The 17,288-nt window shown below is 42.3% G+C and overlaps 1 protein-coding gene and 1 non-coding gene across 3 annotated transcripts; both read left to right on the top strand.

Annotated features, from left to right (window-relative positions):
- The first annotated feature begins 954 nt into the window (after positions 1 to 954).
- uba1 (ubiquitin-like modifier activating enzyme 1) lies at positions 955 to 16,752 on the top strand. 2 transcript variants are annotated; one of them, XM_085345500.1, is made up of 26 exons: positions 955 to 1,147; positions 4,225 to 4,341; positions 4,421 to 4,479; positions 4,585 to 4,753; positions 7,688 to 7,822; positions 7,906 to 8,012; positions 8,097 to 8,187; positions 8,317 to 8,449; positions 8,559 to 8,656; positions 8,822 to 8,968; positions 9,141 to 9,317; positions 9,539 to 9,646; positions 9,736 to 9,816; positions 10,512 to 10,664; positions 11,107 to 11,272; positions 11,373 to 11,569; positions 11,967 to 12,031; positions 12,435 to 12,630; positions 13,514 to 13,588; positions 13,672 to 13,861; positions 14,006 to 14,091; positions 14,455 to 14,547; positions 14,801 to 14,992; positions 15,297 to 15,398; positions 15,496 to 15,596; positions 15,685 to 16,752. In XM_085345500.1, the coding sequence occupies exons 2-26, from the start codon at positions 4,225 to 4,227 to the stop codon at positions 15,818 to 15,820; spliced, it is 3,174 nt and encodes a 1,057-aa protein (XP_085201626.1). In that variant the 5' UTR covers positions 955 to 1,147; the 3' UTR covers positions 15,821 to 16,752. The 2 variants fall into 2 exon arrangements, with proteins under 2 accessions (XP_085201626.1, XP_085201627.1); XM_085345501.1 differs by lacking the exon at positions 955 to 1,147 and adding an exon at positions 2,494 to 2,749.
- On the top strand, positions 15,083 to 15,204 carry LOC146610199 (small nucleolar RNA U6-53/MBII-28). The gene has a single exon (XR_014905047.1). It is a non-coding gene; the product is annotated as a small nucleolar RNA U6-53/MBII-28 (small nucleolar RNA).
- Positions 16,753 to 17,288: the final 536 nt, after the last annotated feature.

The following is a 17,288-nucleotide window of genomic DNA, read 5'->3' as shown; positions in this document are numbered from 1 at the left end:
GTGGCTAGTTATTCTGTTGTGATGGTTGGTGTCACAAAGTTGTACAGAAATATGTGAAACTGATCTGATAAAGCCATTCCCCTGGTTGCAGGAAATTATAATTTGTTTTATTAAACGGTATATTTAAACTTAAACTGTCACTTAGACTTATGAGTTGTTCCACATCTGCCGGAGAGCTGGGGGAAATATACTGTGTAAAGGCTTTGCAATAACACAGTAACACTTACATTTTCTCTCCTTTTTTCCCCAAACATTTCCAGATAGTTTGTTTTCATTTGCTCCAGTTTTGTCAGCACATTCATTTGGTACCGTTAACTGGACAGTCCTGCCTATTTTATCCTTTTCATCATAAAACTGTTCTGACTTTTGTTCTGCTATTGGGTGTATGTAATACCAGATTCTGTGCTTTTCTCCTGAACAAGTCTAGATCTCCACTATTCTGTCCCTATGTAAAATGTGCACTGTTTGCAAGTCTTTCAATAAAAGTAAGTCAGTAAATACATGCATATATATTGAGTTGTTTAAAATCATTTGATCACTCTTCAAAAAAAACATTTTAGAATTACAGCCGAGTTTTGTTTTGTTTTTTACGTGCTTAATCAACATTTATCCAAAAGGCACATTTCTGACAGGCGTTCTATTATGTTATCCTATGTGCCTACAAGTCCCATAAGGCACTGCGTGAACTTCGGTTTAGTCCATGCTTGTAAGGGTACGGGGGTGGAAAAAGTAGTCTTGTTTCTAAATAAACAACTAAACCACAAAGCAGTGTAATATTCAGTACGCTTTATCTTCTAGATGGGATGTGTGAGCGTTAACGATTAATTAAAAGACAGAGCAGACACAAACCAATCATATTCATTTTCAATTAACCCCAAGACCCAGAATGATGGTTGTGCCTGTAACGTGCACATGTTGCTGCTTTGCTTTGCTTTCAACTGAAATAGAGTGAGGGGAAACGGTTTGGGAACAGCCGGACAGGCAGCCGTCCAGCGGAAAAAACTCACACAGAGCCCGCCACCGTGACACACTTTTCACTTTGCAGTCAGTGGCGGTGTTGAATTGTCACCTTGGTTGTTGTTTTTCTTTGCTTAAGCAGAAGGCGATTTTTAATACTCCAGATCAGGCCGAGTAAATATCGGATGTGGTAAGTTCTGCACACTTGTGTAAGCTCTCGTCCTGGTTATGTTAGCCGCAGCTAGTTTGCTAATGTTAGCTAGTTAGCTAACATAGCGGCACAAGACGGGGAAAAAGTCGCTGGGTGGCTAGATAGCTCGAAAGCTAGCCGCACACAAGCTAACAACTACGCAGTCTTTTGATGTGCGTTATCGATAGTCGTTAATATTAGTTGCAGGCGGCTGAGCGAACCATTGCTCCGCTAACGGTAGCTAACAAGACACTGACACGTAACTGTTAACGGCAAATTAGCATTTGTACATTTTTATGTGCACGGGGTTGCTGTTTTAATTAATGTTAGGCGATAAATAACGTTAATGGTATCTAGAAGGCTAGTTGCTTCAAACATTTGATGGATACTACGTTGAAAGACAGACACGAGCTAACTGGCATCACGAGCGTACATGCTGGCACTATTTTTTTTCCTCGTATATCCGTTTGTATATGTAGGGTTCCCGTTTCGATAGCACGTTTATCGGCGTTATCACAGTAACCTAACACTGGCTAGTCTGTGTTTAGCTTGTCAAGTTAGGCAGCCTATTATTCGGACATCATTGATATTCGTATGCTTCAGTTCAAAACATTTTCTAGTTGGAAGATGAAAATAGGGGATCACCTCGACATGTGTACCCGAGTATATGCGGCCCACTCTTTTTTTTTTTTTTTTCTGGGCCTTTGTCATTTACTAGGCACCCCCTCCCCCAATACTCTTCTGCAAGGAATGCTCACCCCTAACCTCAGTGTGACTAAAACGCCCAGACGCTCAGCATCACTAGCTAATAAGGATCGTACACTATCCGACTTGAGTAGTGATAATTGCTGAATTCATAAAATGGTCAAAACAATCGGTGTGTTAAGTGGAATGTAGCAAATTGTGCTCCAGTGAGAGTATATCTAATGGCGTTTAACTGTGAAATGTGTTCTTTCTGATGGTGCATTGTTGCAAGTTTGGTGTTCAGCTTTGTTTATGGAGTTCACATGAAGATGACTGGTCCTTGCTAATCTGCCTCTGAAACAAAGGTGTTGTTACTGATGAGTTACATTCAGCTCCGTTAAGGGAGAATCCTTTCATGCAATGGTCTCAGACATACCCGCAATTATTTTTCTCATTAAGTGTTGGGTTTTTTCATTAGATTATTGGAGATCCTACTGTTCATTGTACAGTAAGATATTTGGCATGCATCCTCTCGTAGCGAGGGCGGGATCAACGCGCTTTAGCTTGGGCTTGAAGAGCCAATGAGCCGAGGACCTGGATGAGCAGCGTGCTTGCAGCCACCCTTTCCTGTTGAATATTTCAGCCCCTGCGTCACAGCTCCTCCGCCCCTTTCTCCCCATCTGCCATTTTGGTTTTGTTCCTGTCTGCAGTCGCAAAGCCAGCAGCGCAATTACATAGGAGAGACTATCGGCACAACGACATAGTGACTCGACAATATAGTGCAGACCACCCCAATCCCGCATCGCGTTTCTTTTCTCTGTACAAATCGTCGAATATACAATCAGCGTTTTTACTGACAGCTACACACAGCAGGAGAGGAGCGGGTTCGCATTGGGAAGGGACCGAGAAGGATTATTGGTAAGGAAAAGGAAATCAATGGAGCACGAGTGTAGTGGCTTGGCTTGTATTCGCGGTGTTTATGTTAAGTGACAAAGTTAAATTGTCTGTTTGTTAGATGCCTAGACATTTACCCATATCCACATAGGAGCTGTGGTAGACTACTGTCAAATCCGCTGCTCTCCAGTGCGAGGTCGGTTGGAGTGTAGCCACAGCTGCTAGCTTGTAAAATTGTGTTCCGCACTGAGGGTAATGCGGGCCTAGGCCGAGCTGCTAATGGATAAGCTGACAAGCTGGTGTTTTCTTCCCTCTAAGTTATTAATGTTTAGACTCTGTCCACTTGCCAAATCACTTAACCGATTAGTTGCTCGGAACCTACTTAGTTTTCTATTGGTGCTGTTGTCTGACAGTTAATTAATATTTTTCCACACGTTGAGATCTTTAAATCGACTGCTACCCGCTAACGTTTTCTAGTAGGATTGGCAAACTACAGTAACAGCCGGGCGGCTTTGCTGTATCATGCCGGACGCCTTCATTTTCGGTTTTGACAAGCGCGACCGTTCAGTTAACGGTGATATGAAGGCTATTTTAGGCTGGTTGCAGTCGTATGAAAATTTGCCCAGGCCTCGTCATAATTTAAAGTCGTAGAGAGGGTTATAAACTGATACGTGTGCCTTGGGAAATGCACGGAAGTTGGCGCCGCATTGGATGCGGAAATTGTGCCCGACCTTTTTTTTTTTTTTTTTTTTTTTGTGCACCCAGATTGTATTTGAAAAACGCTGCGGCCCTCCGAGTGCAGAGGTTTATCGCGACTACTGCGTTAATCAGAAATCTAAATACATAAGTAAATGCATTGCTATTAAATGTTGCCGTTTAGAGCTTTCTTGTAACGTCGCCATCTACAACTTAGTTGCAGCACAGTGTGGTCCTTGTGTCCGCACCTGCCAGCCATTGTGTGGTATTGCTCAGTTTACCGCAGTGAACTTTTAATGATTCAGCTCTTTTCCTTGAAACATGTTGGGTGTCGATAAATACCAGGAAAAAACAATAGAAGTATCTAAACAAACCTGTGCTTTCTGTGTGTATGAAAGAACCGTAATGCTATTCATGTCTCTTCCCAGCCTCAGTTCGTTTTCTAGCAGATTTGTGTTTGGCCTGAAGCCAGCCCAGCTGCTCTCTAGGCTAAAAATCCTCTCTTCAAAATGAGGGGGACTGGTTAGCCTTTAGTTTAGGTATTTATTATAATGGAACCATAGCAACGAATTATAAAATTACTGAAGTTTATATGAATTGGAATCAGTTGGCTTCTGAGAACCTTCAGGAAACCCAGGCTTGTTGACAGTGTGCTGTCTTTCTTTTTTTTCTTAATGATGTAAAATGTCTTTCTTTTATTCTAGATTTATTGCAAACTACCAAAATGTTATAGGGCAGTTGTTAACTGGTAACATTCATGTGCTTGAATGACAACTTAATTTATGATGGTGGTTAATGCACAGATGTCCAGCTCGCCGCTGTCCAAGAAGCGTCGCTTGTCAGGAACAGAGACGAAGACGGGATCCCACTGCTCCTCCTCTAACTCTGTCAGAACTGATCTGTCCCACACACCTGCCAACGTGAGTGCAAACACATCTACTCTATAGAGTGAGTAGAACTTGTAACGTAAACTGATTGCACTTCGTGTTGTTTTCCCAGGGCATGGCTAAGAATGGCAATGATGCTGAGATCGATGAAGGCCTGTACTCAAGACAGCTGTAAGCTTCTTTTTTTTCCTTTTTGTGATGTTGGACTTGATGGTTATTGGGCTTGACATCTACCAATGCATAATGATGCCAATGGTTCTTTATGTCATTATTTAGTTACGTGCTGGGCCATGAAGCTATGAAGCGCATGCAGAACTCCAATGTCCTCATCTCTGGTATGAGAGGCCTTGGAGTTGAGATTGCCAAGAACGTGATCCTGGGAGGAGTTAGAAGTGTCACTATACATGACGAAGGAGTTGCAGAATGGAGAGACCTCTCTTCCCAGGTGTGTGAAAGCACAGATATTTAAATTAAAAAATTTTGCAGTAGTTTATTTTTCCCGATTAAGTTACCGTATTTTCACGCCCATAAGACGCACTGTACTAAAAGGCCCAGTCTCCGTTATGTGTGCCATTACTGCATTTAACACACACATAAGGCGCACCTGATTATAGGGTGCATACAAGTATGCGTGTTTAAAAATAAAGCGGGAGCAAAACTGAGTTTGGTACTCACATTTTTTATTACCGGTAATTGTCATCAATCAAACCCATCGAAGTCCTCATCCTCTGTGTCTGAACAGCTGCGCTAAATCTCCATCAAACGTGCCAGGTTCACTTTCTTCACTGTCAGAGTCACTTTCCGTGCCGTGCGGCTCCTCGGAAATGATGCCGGCTTTTGCGAAAGCTCGAACAACAGTGCCAGCAGACATGTTAGCCCAAGCATCTACAATCCATTCGCAAATTGTGGCGTAACTCGCCCGGCGCTGCCTTCTACTCTTAGTGAAACTGTGGTCTCCATCGGTCATCCATCGCTCCCACGCCGCTCGCAGCCGTACTTTGAACGGCCGGTTCACACCGATGTCCAGCGGTTGGAGTTCCTTTGTCAGGCCTCCTGAATGACAGCAAGCTCACAGTTCATTTGCTGCACTTGTTTTTTCACATCGGCTGTGAGATGGGCACGCATAGAGTCACAGATCAACAGCGATGGTGATGCGTGGAAAAAACCACCTGGTCTCCTTACATACACCTCCCTCAGCCACTCTTTCATCATTTCCTCATCCATCCAGCCCTTCTCATTTGCCTTAATGATGATTCCTACTGGAAACTTCTCTTTAGGCAAAGTCTTTCTCTTAAAAATCACCATAGGCGGCAGTTTCTGTCCATTAGCATGGCAGCCAAGCACAACAGTAAAAGAAGACTTTTCGTGCCCCATTGTGCGTATCGCTACCGTGCTGGTCCCCTTCTTCTCCACAGTGTGACTCACCGGGATGTCGAAAGTGAGCGGCACCTCGTCCATGTTAGTGATGTGGCTGGGCTGGATGTGTTTGTCGGCGATGTGTTTGCTGCAGTAGGAGCGGAAGATGGCCAGCTTTTCCTTATAATCCGCTGGAAGTTGCTGCGCTACTGTAGTCCTGCTCCGGATGGAAAAATGGCACCGTTTCATAAAACGAAAGCACCAAGACGGACCTCCTCGGAAATGTTCAATTTTCATTTCTTCTGCTAGCGAAACTGCTTTTAGTTGAATGGTGAAGTCGAAACGCTTCTCCCACTCGTTCTTTGCTCGATGATCCACCGCTCGAGTCTTTCCTCCAACTCGGGCCACCTCGCCTTATGTCTGCGGAAACTCAGCTGCGTCTTCTTGACCTGTCGGAGCTCGTTTTCTAGCTTCCTCCACTTGCGAACCATCGATTCATTAATCTTAAATTCTCTCGCGGCTGCTCGATTTCCATGTTCCTCCGCGTAGCTGATGGCCTTCAGTTTAAACTGTGCTTCATAAGAGTGTCTCTTTGCCATTTTCAGGGTTGTTAAAACAACGATGTTCCACATAATGCACATACCTGTCCTTTTATACAGGTATGTGCGATTGTCCCGGTATATACGATCAACGCCCACACTTCACCCTTTAGCGTTCTCATGGTGTTCTCTACTACGTCCTCCTTACAACACACAGGGCGCACTGCACTATAGGGCGCGCCGCACTTTTTAAAGAAAATCTAAGGCTTTTATGTGCGCCTTGTGTACCGTATTTTCGCAACTATAAGGGAATTGCAGTTTGTGGACTCGCCTGTTGTCTGAGCACGATTCCAAAGTGCACTGTGGCTTTATCTATTGAGTTATGTGTTGTTGTGTATTGCTAACATCCAGAAAGGGTACTAAAGCCACCCCCACCCATGAGCTGACCCAGATTTACCAGTGGGTGGCCTCTTCCCAGTTTCATAATCGTAGTACAGCCAGTCTGTTAAAGGACATAATTTCAGCAGAGTAGATTGCGTTTATTTGTCTGTGAAATCCTGTTATGTCTCATCAAACTGCAAACATGTATGAACAGATTCCTTGGGTGTTAACTTGAGGCAGTTTTCTGGTGTTGTTGCTACAGAAGTGTCATCGTGGTTAGACACAGATTTTAAGACTCGCTTGGGAACATAGTCATTTTATACGAATGATGTTGGGATATGACATTTTTTCATTTAAAAAGATACACTGGTATTGTGGCTTCTATTATAAGACACACCCCTAATTTATTTACAGGGCAGCTTAAGTGTATTGCATTTGCATTGTACATTTGTGTTTTCAATTATGTGATTCGGTCCTAATAACAGAAATATGGAAAAAGAAATGGTTAACCTGTAGTTTAAGAAAGCACTTATTGTTGATGTGCTTCAGGAGCTCAAATAATGCTTTGAAGTTTTGAGACCAAATTTTACATTTAGTCTATATTTCATTTTACCTTAAACTTGGGTTTCTTTGCTTGGTTTTCTCTGGGCTGACAGTCCAAACTGGTTTAGGGCAAATGAACCAGCCAAGACCACTTAACAATATAATGTTAGTCCACTTCCAAACTGAGTTGGGTGGGATTTCTTCTCTTTTCATCTAATCACTGCTTAGCTTTCATAAATATAACAGCATAACTACAAATAAAACTCATCTGCTCTTGATAACCATTTTAATGTTATGGACTTAAGCGTGAGAATGCAGGGAGTACACTGTGGTCAGTCAAGCCGTTTAAGTGGTAGTCTGTTGTTTTTATCCTCGTTGACACATTCTGAAGTCCTTTCAAAAGAAAAGGCGGACCCACAGAAGAATATGGCTAAACACACAAATGAAGTAAAGTTCACACTGAGTCAATGTTATTCACTAGAATATTCCTTAATGTCATGTTTGGCTATAGTATTGGCAGTTATTGCTTAATGACAGCATCAGTATTTCTGTATGGCTAGTTTTACCTTCGGGAGGAGGACCTGGGCAAGAACAGGGCAGAAGTGAGTCAGGCCCGCCTGGCTGAACTGAACAGCTATGTTCCTGTGACTGGTTACACTGGACCACTGACTGAAGACTACTTGACCAAGTTCCAGGTATAAATTTAGCATAAGAAAACTCCCTAGTCATTTTACCATTTCGGAAAGAGTTTTTAATTTTGTCTTATTTTGAAATCTAGGTGGTAGTGCTGACTAACTCAACTCTGGATGAGCAGCAGACTCTAGGAGAGTTCTGCCACAGCAAGGGAATCAAGCTGATTGTTGCAGACACTCGTGGTCTGTTTGGGTAAGATTAAGACTCTGTTTAGTGTTCACATGCAGTGCATCCGTCAGCATCTAATGTTTTTGTGCTCTAATTTCTCTTTTGTAGTCAACTTTTCTGTGACTTTGGAGAAGAGATGATTGTGTATGACACCAATGGAGAGCAGCCATTAAGTGCTATGATTTCCATGATCACAAAGGTTAGTCTTGGTTCTTTTATCCCCCCTGACAATGCTGATTTTTCTTTTTAACTACTACCTGCTTTTTAGGAGTAAATTAAAGCTTCATGGCAGCAGTGCCTGAAAAGTTGCACATTTTGGTTTCCCCAGGACAGTGCAGGGGTCGTGACATGTCTGGATGAAGCTCGTCATGGCTTCGAGAGTGGAGATTATGTTACGTTTACTGAGATTCAGGGTATGACTGAGCTCAATGGTTGCAAGCCGGTCGAAATTAAAGTTCTTGGTAAGAACACACTCTTTTTCTTTTTTTTTTTTTTTGTTCCACCATTGAATACATTTTGGTCACTCTGTTATGAGTTTACAAGTTCATGCAATGTCCTGTATTTTACTAGGTCCATACACCTTCAGCATCTGTGACACGAGTGGCTTCACAGATTACATAAGAGGAGGAATAGTTTCCCAGGTTAAAATGCCCAAGAAGATCAGTTTTGTAAGTAGCTGCCGTTTTGCACATGGCATTACTAGCATGATCTCATTTCCACAGATGGTGTAGTGTGAATTCTCATGGTAATACCAATATAACCTTACCATCTGGCATTGCTGTCACCAGTGGAAAAGCCCAGCTTCACTACCTTGCGTTTCTTTCCCTGTTCAGAAATCTCTCTCCTCATCGCTGGCCCAGCCTGAGTTCCTGATGACAGACTTTGCCAAGATGGAGTTTCCAGGACAGATGCACCTAGGCTTCCAGGCTATCCATGCCTTCCAGAAAAAACATGGCCATCTTCCAGCACCTTGGAGCCAGGTACATATCACTCATGATGGTGGGATCTTCTTGGAAAGGGGGAACCACTTTGATTAAATGCTTGTGCTAAAATAAAATAGTTCCGCATAAAAAAGTGCAGCACAACACAGCAAAAATAAAGTCTGTTTATAGTTAATATTTTGTAATTTACCGTGAACTGTGTGCATTCCAGGCGGATGGTGAAGAGCTATTGGCATTGGCCAAAGACGTGAACTCTGCTCAGACTGGGTCGGCCAAAGTGGAACAGCTGAATGAATCTCTTATCAAAAAGATGTCATATGTTGCTGCTGGTGACCTGGCCCCTGTCAATGCCTTCTTTGGAGGGCTGGCTGCACAGGAAGTGATGAAGGTCAGTGGAAAGCTGTATGCAAATTGAAGATGAAAGCTTTGTCCCTACAATATTAAGTGTAGTTGTTCGTTATATTAAAGAAAAATCTATTTTAATCAACAGGCACTGATAAGCCCGTTCTTATCAATGCTTATGAAGAGTCATTTTACATTGAGTATGATTAGACGTGTTTTGAAATGGAGAAGGGTTTCCTGTATTTCATGTGCTGTTTGATGTTTTAGGCATGCACAGGAAAATTCATGCCCATAATGCAATGGCTGTACTTTGATGCCCTGGAGTGCTTGGCTGAAGAGGAGGGATTCATGCTCACAGAGGAAGAGTGTGCCCCTGTAGGTGTTCAAAGCATATTCAAAATGCAAGTACTGAATGTAGTTGCAATAAATGATGGTGCTAAATTTGTTATGTCTTTTTCTCCAAGAAAAACTGTCGATATGATGGACAGGTTGCAGTGTTTGGCACCAAAATGCAGGATTTGCTTGCCAAACAGCGTTACTTCTTGGTGAGTGTCAGTGTAAAAGTTCTGTTGCCTTCTTCAATTTCCTGTTACTAGGAAGTTTTAAAAAATAAGGTTGCCAGAAAAATGTTGTGCAAAAGACAAAAACTTAGAAATACCTTTATGCCACTATAAAATACTATGAGCTAAAGTCTGATGAAGAATATTTCTTGGTGCTGTTCTCAGGATGCTAGGGGAAATGGATCTTATGAGATCTTTAGTGGTAGTGTTTATCTTTTTGCTCTTGTGCCTAAAATTGTCCAACAGAAAGTTCATTCTTGTTTGAATGCTCGGTTGAGGTTTTTTTGTTTTTGTTTATTTATAATTTGATTTAATTGCACAGTGACAAAGAACGCTGTCAGTTCTTGGGATATTCATGGGCAGTTATTTACTATTTGAGATCGTGAGTGAGATGGTGGCAGCTGCATCTAAGCCAAAATATATCAGCTGTTAGTTCTTTGTCTCATAATTGGCACAATAGTGTATCGACACTGCCATGTTAATTGAGTGCCACCCACCATGTCCCAGTGCATGTCAGAGCTGTTGGGTTTAACCTTTCTGGTGGGAATCCGGCAAAAAGACTGTCAGCTTTACCCACTAACCATAAGCATTTCTCTGACAGTGAGTGACACGTGTAAATGGAAGGTTCAACTGTATGACGACCCATTATAGCTTTATTCACAAATTTCTAATCCTTCCAGGTTGGGGCTGGTGCCATTGGTTGTGAGCTGCTGAAAAACTTTGCCATGATTGGACTGGCTGCTGGGGAGGGAGAGGTCATTGTGACTGACATGGACACCATAGAGAAATCCAACCTCAACAGGCAGTTCCTCTTCAGACCTTGGGACGTTACGGTCTGTATCATCTTAACTCGACTTGTTTGATGAACTCTATTGATCGATGTTTCCGCACAGCACTCTTTATGGCTTTCCTGTAACACCGAAGTGCACTTATAGATTATGTTTTGTATGTTGATAGAGGCAATTTAAACTTCAGTGTGTGTGTGTACGTGTGTGTGTGTGTGTGTACGTGTGTGTGTGTGTGTGTGTGTGTACGTGTGTGTGTGTGTACGTGTGTGTGTACGTGTGTGCGTGCGTGCGCGTGCGTGCGTGCGTACGTGTGTGTGCGTACGTACGTGTGTGTGTCCCTGGAAAAGAAAGCATTAATGTGGACAGCAGTGACCTCTGTACAGAATGTCTCCTCTGATCTTTGTTCTTTTGGTCACCTATGATAATGTTATTAGTGAGTTGACTGTTTAGTGTGTGTGTGTGTGTGTGTGTGTGTGTGTGTTAACAGAAAATGAAGAGTGACACGGCTGCTGCTGCAGTGAAACTGATGAACCCGGCAATCAAGATCACAGGTCACCAGAACAGAGTGGGCCCTGACACAGAAAGGATCTACGATGACGACTTCTTTGAAAGCCTTGATGGAGTTGCCAATGCACTGGACAACGTTGATGCACGTAAGAGATGATGAGACATTAAGAATAACTGCTTAATAACTAGGGGGAAATGGATTCAGTAAAAAAAAAAAAAAAACGTGCGTTTTCCTCTAATGTTCAGGGATGTATATGGATCGGAGGTGTGTGTACTATCGTAAACCCTTACTGGAATCAGGCACTCTGGGTACCAAAGGCAATGTCCAGGTTGTGATCCCTTTCCTCACCGAGTCCTACAGCTCCAGTCAAGATCCACCTGAGAAGTCCATCCCCATCTGCACCCTCAAAAACTTCCCAAATGCCATTGAACACACGTTGCAGGTTAGTATATGCAGAGCCGGAGAGTCTCAGAGTGTGAGACTGGCCAGGCAGGATCAAATCTGATGCTTGGAGTCAGCGTGGCCCACAAAGTAGTATTGAGAACAGCCATACAGAAACCTTTGTGTTAATCTTTACTTTAAAAGACTCCACCTGGTGTACCAACTACACAATGCACACATGTAATAGAGGAGTTAATCACTTCAGCACTATATGCTTCAGAGAATTTTATTGCATTACCTGTTTCTTCATATGCTTGATATCTTCATATAGGGTTTTGTTTTTTTAATAGCACTGTGTGTGGTTAGTGTGTCACAGTGTGAATGGAACTATTGTAGGTTTACCAAATATTTCGTACTTCTATTATTGAACTGCTGTCCTTGTGGTTCTTTCTGTGCAGTGGGCCCGCGATGAGTTTGAGGGACTATTCAAACAACCCCCAGAAAATGCCATGCAGTACCTCACGTATGTCGCTTTTCCTTGTCATTCTAATGCAATCACCTGTCAGCATTTTACTTGCCTATATGCTGGGCTCCTTTCATCGTAGAAATTCTTCACTGATAAAATGACTTTTCATTAGTGGACAAATTTCCTCATTAAGTCTCATAAGTGTTTGTGGATTGTTGGTAATTCAGTACTTATAAACTTGTATAACTTGCCTTTCAACTAAGAATCAATCTTGTAAATGTCACAGCCCCCTCTTGGTTCTCGTGGCGCCATTGAGCTGTCTTCTTGTAAAATCTAACCCAAACCTCATGCTCGAAATAATTCATAAAATCAGCCTGCAGAGTAAATGGTTTAAAAAAAGATGACAGCTCTTCACATCGTCGAAACTAGTCAATGAGGTTTATAATTTCCGTTCTTGCAGAGATCCTAAGTTCATGGAGCGTACTCTGAAGCTTCCAGGAGCTCAGCCTGCGGAGGTGCTGGAGGCTCTTTATAAGAGTCTTGTCACAGATTGCCCCCAAAACTGGGCTGACTGCGTAGCTTGGGCTCGCAACCACTGGCAGTGTCAATACAGCAACAACATCCGCCAGCTACTGCACAACTTCCCACCAGATCAGGTACAAAGTGAAGGTGCTACGAGATGAATATCAGTTTCTAACCGTTATTGTCTGATCTTGGTTTTACGCGTCTTATCAACTGTTTGCAGCTATAGTTGCATTGGTGGTATTCATTTCAGCAACAAGAAAAGTGTTGTCATTTTTCATACAGTATTGGAATATTAACTTATTCAACAGATTATATGAAGATGTAACTTCTGCAATGGCCACACGTTATGTCTTGTCTTCTGTTTTTGAGCTCTGTGCAGGTCGGCTCAGTGACACCAAATTTAGTGAGAGGTGCTGCTGTGTGTTACAGCACGTGTTAGCACAGAGTAGCATAGCAGCTGATAATCTGATTTTAGCTTATAGCATGAAAGTTGTCACAAACATGGTAAACTATACTCGGACCGTGATATTGGTTTTGAACATTTCTAAAATCGTTTGATGGCAGATAAATTATTTTAGTAAGTCACAAAAACATTGTCATGATTAAGAGACTTTTATATAAAAGTAAACTACTTTACACTCTTGTGTAAAGACAGTTTGGGGCTTCCTGTATACTTATTCATGCCAGTTTGTACATCTCATTTCCCCTGAAAAGCCATTTATAGATGGTGGGCATACATTAGAAACAGCAGAAATTACATTGTTAAACTTCAGCTGAGTCAAACGGCAGTTTGAGTTGCTGCGTATCTATTGCACGAAAGGCTGCCTAGTGGCTCAGTCAGCAGTACTGACGCTGAACCACAAAACCCTAGTTTGCATCTGTAGTTTCTCACCCCCTTTCCTGTCATTTATCCACGGTTTCCTGTTTAATAAATATGCAATTGACACAAAAATTACAAAATGGACATGAAAGGTTTCCATTATAGCACTTATACATTTATCATCTGTCTTTTAGCTCACTAGTTCCGGTGCTCCCTTCTGGTCTGGCCCAAAGCGATGTCCTCACCCGTTAGAATTCAGCACTACCAATGTAAGTGTGCCGCTGTCATTTATAAGCTTAATATTACCGGAGTCTAGTCCAGCCAGGCTCAAACTAATGAATGTTGTTTTCAGGAGCTGCATATGGACTATGTTGTGGCAGCAGCCAACCTGTTCGCTCAAACATACGGCCTGCAAGGCAGCACTGATCGTGCAGGTGTGATCAAGATCTTGCAGGATGTCAAGGTGCCCCCTTTCACCCCACGTTCAGGAGTTAAAATCCACGTCTCTGATCAGGAACTGCAAAATAACAATTCCTCTATTGGTATGTTCACATGTGGTTGTGTAATAAAGCATATTTTGGGGGGATGTTACATCAGCTAAGAGTTGTTTGTGAATCTTGTACGGAGTCATGTGTCATTGTGGATGCTTTGACAGTAATGCAACCATTGATCTTGTGATTATGCAGATGATACCAAACTGGAAGAGCTGAAAGCCATGTTGCCTTCACCAGAGTCCTTCCAGTTCAAACTCACCTCCATTGACTTTGAAAAGGTAAGGCGTCTCCTTTTGTCAGCTTTAATGAAGATAAATAACATTTGTTTAATTTATTACAGTTGCCGGTAGCAAAGCTAGTCAGTGGCATTGAGGACTTTGTTCTTTTTATCTGAAAGATTCAATAAAACACAGCATCTGGCTTTGCAGTGAGGCCAATTGGAAACCTAGTCTGTTAATAATAATGAGAGTAAGAAAGTATTGTTTCCATAGCTTTCAAGGCTAACTCTGCTTAGATGCCTTTAAGTGGTGCACTGCCAGAACATTGTAACTCTCACGCTAGAATTTCAACCTATTAATATAACTTGAATCAACACTACTGGTACTTCTGGTTTGTAATGGCTGTGGCCTATATGTTAACAGGATGATGACACCAACTTTCACATGGACTTCATTGTGGCAGCCTCCAACCTGAGAGCAGAGAACTATGACATCCCCCCCACAGACAGGCACAAGGTAAGAAAACAGACCCAGCTGCTCTCACACTGGTGTTAATTGGGAAATGTGCCTGCTAATAGTATTCGTTTTGTAATAGTAATGAAAAAACATTTGAGAGTGCACTCTGTGAAAACAAACAACTTAAACTCAACCTCAGAAATTTACATTTTGCTTTTTCTCTATGTGCACTATAAAGTTTGGGGGGTGTTTTTGTTGTTGTTTGTTTGTTTGGTTTTTTCCCTTCATCACTGTCCTTTTAATCACCAAACAGAGCAAACTGATAGCTGGTAAGATCATCCCTGCTATCGCCACTACCACAGCAGCAGTTGTCGGCCTAGTGTGCTTGGAGCTCTTCAAGATTATCAAAGGACACAAGAAGCTGGAGTCCTACAAAAATGGCTTCATGAACTTGGCCCTGCCTTTCTTTGCCTTCTCTGAACCCATTGCTGCTCCAAAACACAAGGTAAGCAAATACGTTACCATTTGCTGAGATTTTAAAAAGATGCGCACGATGTCTGCGCTGTAGAGAAATGTTTGACTCCAGTATAATAAACTCCTGTGATGATTAAGCCATGCTAATACTGATGCACTAGTCAGATGCATTTTGCACTGCCTGGGTGTAAGTGAGTTCAACTTGTCTTCTCACACTGATGGCATCAGTGTGTGCTGAGGAGAAATTTTAATGTAATAACTGGTTTTCTTATTGAGCTTATAATTAAGATCTCTTATAATTAATATGTATATACTTAAAATACATTTTTTCGCAGTACTATGAAATCGACTGGACGCTGTGGGATCGCTTTGAGGTCACAGGACTGCAGCCCAATGGGGAAGAAATGACACTCCGACAGTTTCTGGATTACTTTAAAGTATGTTGAGCTCATGGTTTGGTTTTTGGTTGCTTTTCTCCACACTGACATGTTCTTGGCATACAATTAACCACGATCTGTTTCTGTTCTGTATTAGAATGAGCATAAGTTGGAGATCACCATGCTTTCTCAGGGAGTGTCCATGTTGTATTCGTTTTTCATGCCTGCTGCCAAACTTAAAGAGAGACTGGACCTACCGTGAGTGCACGTGCATACACCTGCTTCCTCATTTGCATGCTGGAATTTTAAAGTTTGTATTCACTGGTTTTCTTTCTGTGTCCTGCAGTATGACGGAGATTGTGACGAAGGTGTCCAAAAAGAAGCTGGGCAAACACGTGAAAGCCCTGGTGTTTGAGCTATGCTGTAACGACCTTTCAGACGAAGACGTGGAAGTGCCCTATGTCAGATACACCATCCGCTGAGCTCCGCACTGAGCCCACCCGCAGGAGGGTGGGAGTTACAGGGGGGAGATGGGGATGGGGGTGTTCTGAGTGAGGAGCTAAAATGGGGATTGGGGGTGCGTGGGTTGATCCAGGTCAGCTGTATTGGATCAATCAGTATTTTTTTAGGCCTGTGGTTTGTGTAAACCTGTGCCTGAGTGTACATAGCCCCAGTAAGCTGAATTAAGAATAACTGTATATGTTAAGAATCCAGTTGGTTCTTGGCTGTGGGAACAGGGGTGTCACTGGAGGAAGGGAGCATGTACACTGGACATCCTGATGTTTCTCAAAAGCACCAACCTCTTGAGTGAATTGATAAGCCTTAGTGGTCTCTTGGTACTCCATATCCCAACCAGTGTCCCTAAAAACCATCACTCTTATTGGCCTTCAGCAGTAATGGAGGTTTTTGTTTGATTTTTAATCTAATCCACCTTCTTCCCTCCACTATACTTGCTCTCTCCCTCTTCCAACCTCTGTCTCATAGACACAGTCCCACATTAGTTTCTTTTGTTTTGTTTTTTCTTAACATATGCACCTAATTAATATGTAAAAGGTCAGCCCAGGAGACACCAATAAGCCCAAGCCTTTCCTGACTGGATATCTGACTATCTCACACCACCTGAATACCCCTGCCAGTGTGAGGTACCCCTACACCCTCATTAAACCCACTCTGTGGCTTTGGGAGGGGTTCGTGCACATGACATTGGTTTTCTCTTTCTCATTATATTTTATGTGTTTTGTTATTTTCCATTTTATTTTTTGGGTGGTTGGACAGAGTTTTGGCGCACACACGTGGTAGATCCTAAACTGTCTTTCTACTTTGTTAACTCCAAATGACTTAACTGTAAGAACAGGGCAACGAGATGTATCTTGAAACGGGAGCACTTAGTGTGATAGTGAATAAAGATGTAAAAACATACTGAAGAAGACTGTGTGGTTATTTTTGTGTCTCACACACACACACACACACACCGACCGTGTCAGTGGCATTCAGCAATGTTAAAGTGTCAGAGGTTTGTTTTTCCTGTCTGACCTGTTTCGTGTTAATGAGAAGTTTCATTATTAAACACATCCGGGAAATGCTGCCTGAATACCAAGATACCAAATGACAGTGACGAGAGTAATCAGATTTCTTTTTTCTTCCCCTTTTACTCCGGCGTTAAAGTAAATCATCTGTGATGGCGTTTTGAATTTATAAATGTAGGCAAAGGATAATTTTTTTGTTTATTTTTTTTAAAAGGCAAATGGCTGTAGCTAATCTGTGCCACACAGGAGCAAGTATGTCGTTAGGTACTTTAGTGTGTGAAGTGCTCTTAGTTTAAATACACGTTTGATACGTTTTGTGTAAGGCTTTGAACGCTCCTCCCTGACGAGAGCGGATACATGAATGTGTGCAACTCTAAAGGATGTGGTCGACTGTGAGATGAGGAAGAAAGTGAGGAGGAAGGAG

The sequence above is a fragment of the Diplotaxodon limnothrissa genome, linkage group LG20, assembly GCF_057381915.1.
Source record: "Diplotaxodon limnothrissa isolate DT_005_m linkage group LG20, D_limnothrissa_male_GT1.1, whole genome shotgun sequence".
NCBI classification, from domain to species: domain Eukaryota; kingdom Metazoa; phylum Chordata; class Actinopteri; order Cichliformes; family Cichlidae; genus Diplotaxodon; species Diplotaxodon limnothrissa.
Note: the sequence above shows the minus strand (reverse complement) of the source record. Positions and strands in the feature narration are given on the sequence as shown.

What these genes read in the sequence shown, in the direction of transcription:
- uba1 (XM_085345500.1), top strand. Translation starts at nt 4,225, where the DNA reads ATGTCCAGCTCGCCGCTGTCCAAGAAGCGTCGCTTGTCAGGAACAGAG. An exon ending in CCTCCATTGACTTTGAAAAG is followed by an intron (nt 14,092 to 14,454) that starts GTAAGGCGTCTC and finishes ATATGTTAACAG; the next exon opens with GATGATGACACCAACTTTCA. An exon ending in AGTTTCTGGATTACTTTAAA is followed by an intron (nt 15,399 to 15,495) that starts GTATGTTGAGCT and finishes GTTCTGTATTAG; the next exon opens with AATGAGCATAAGTTGGAGAT.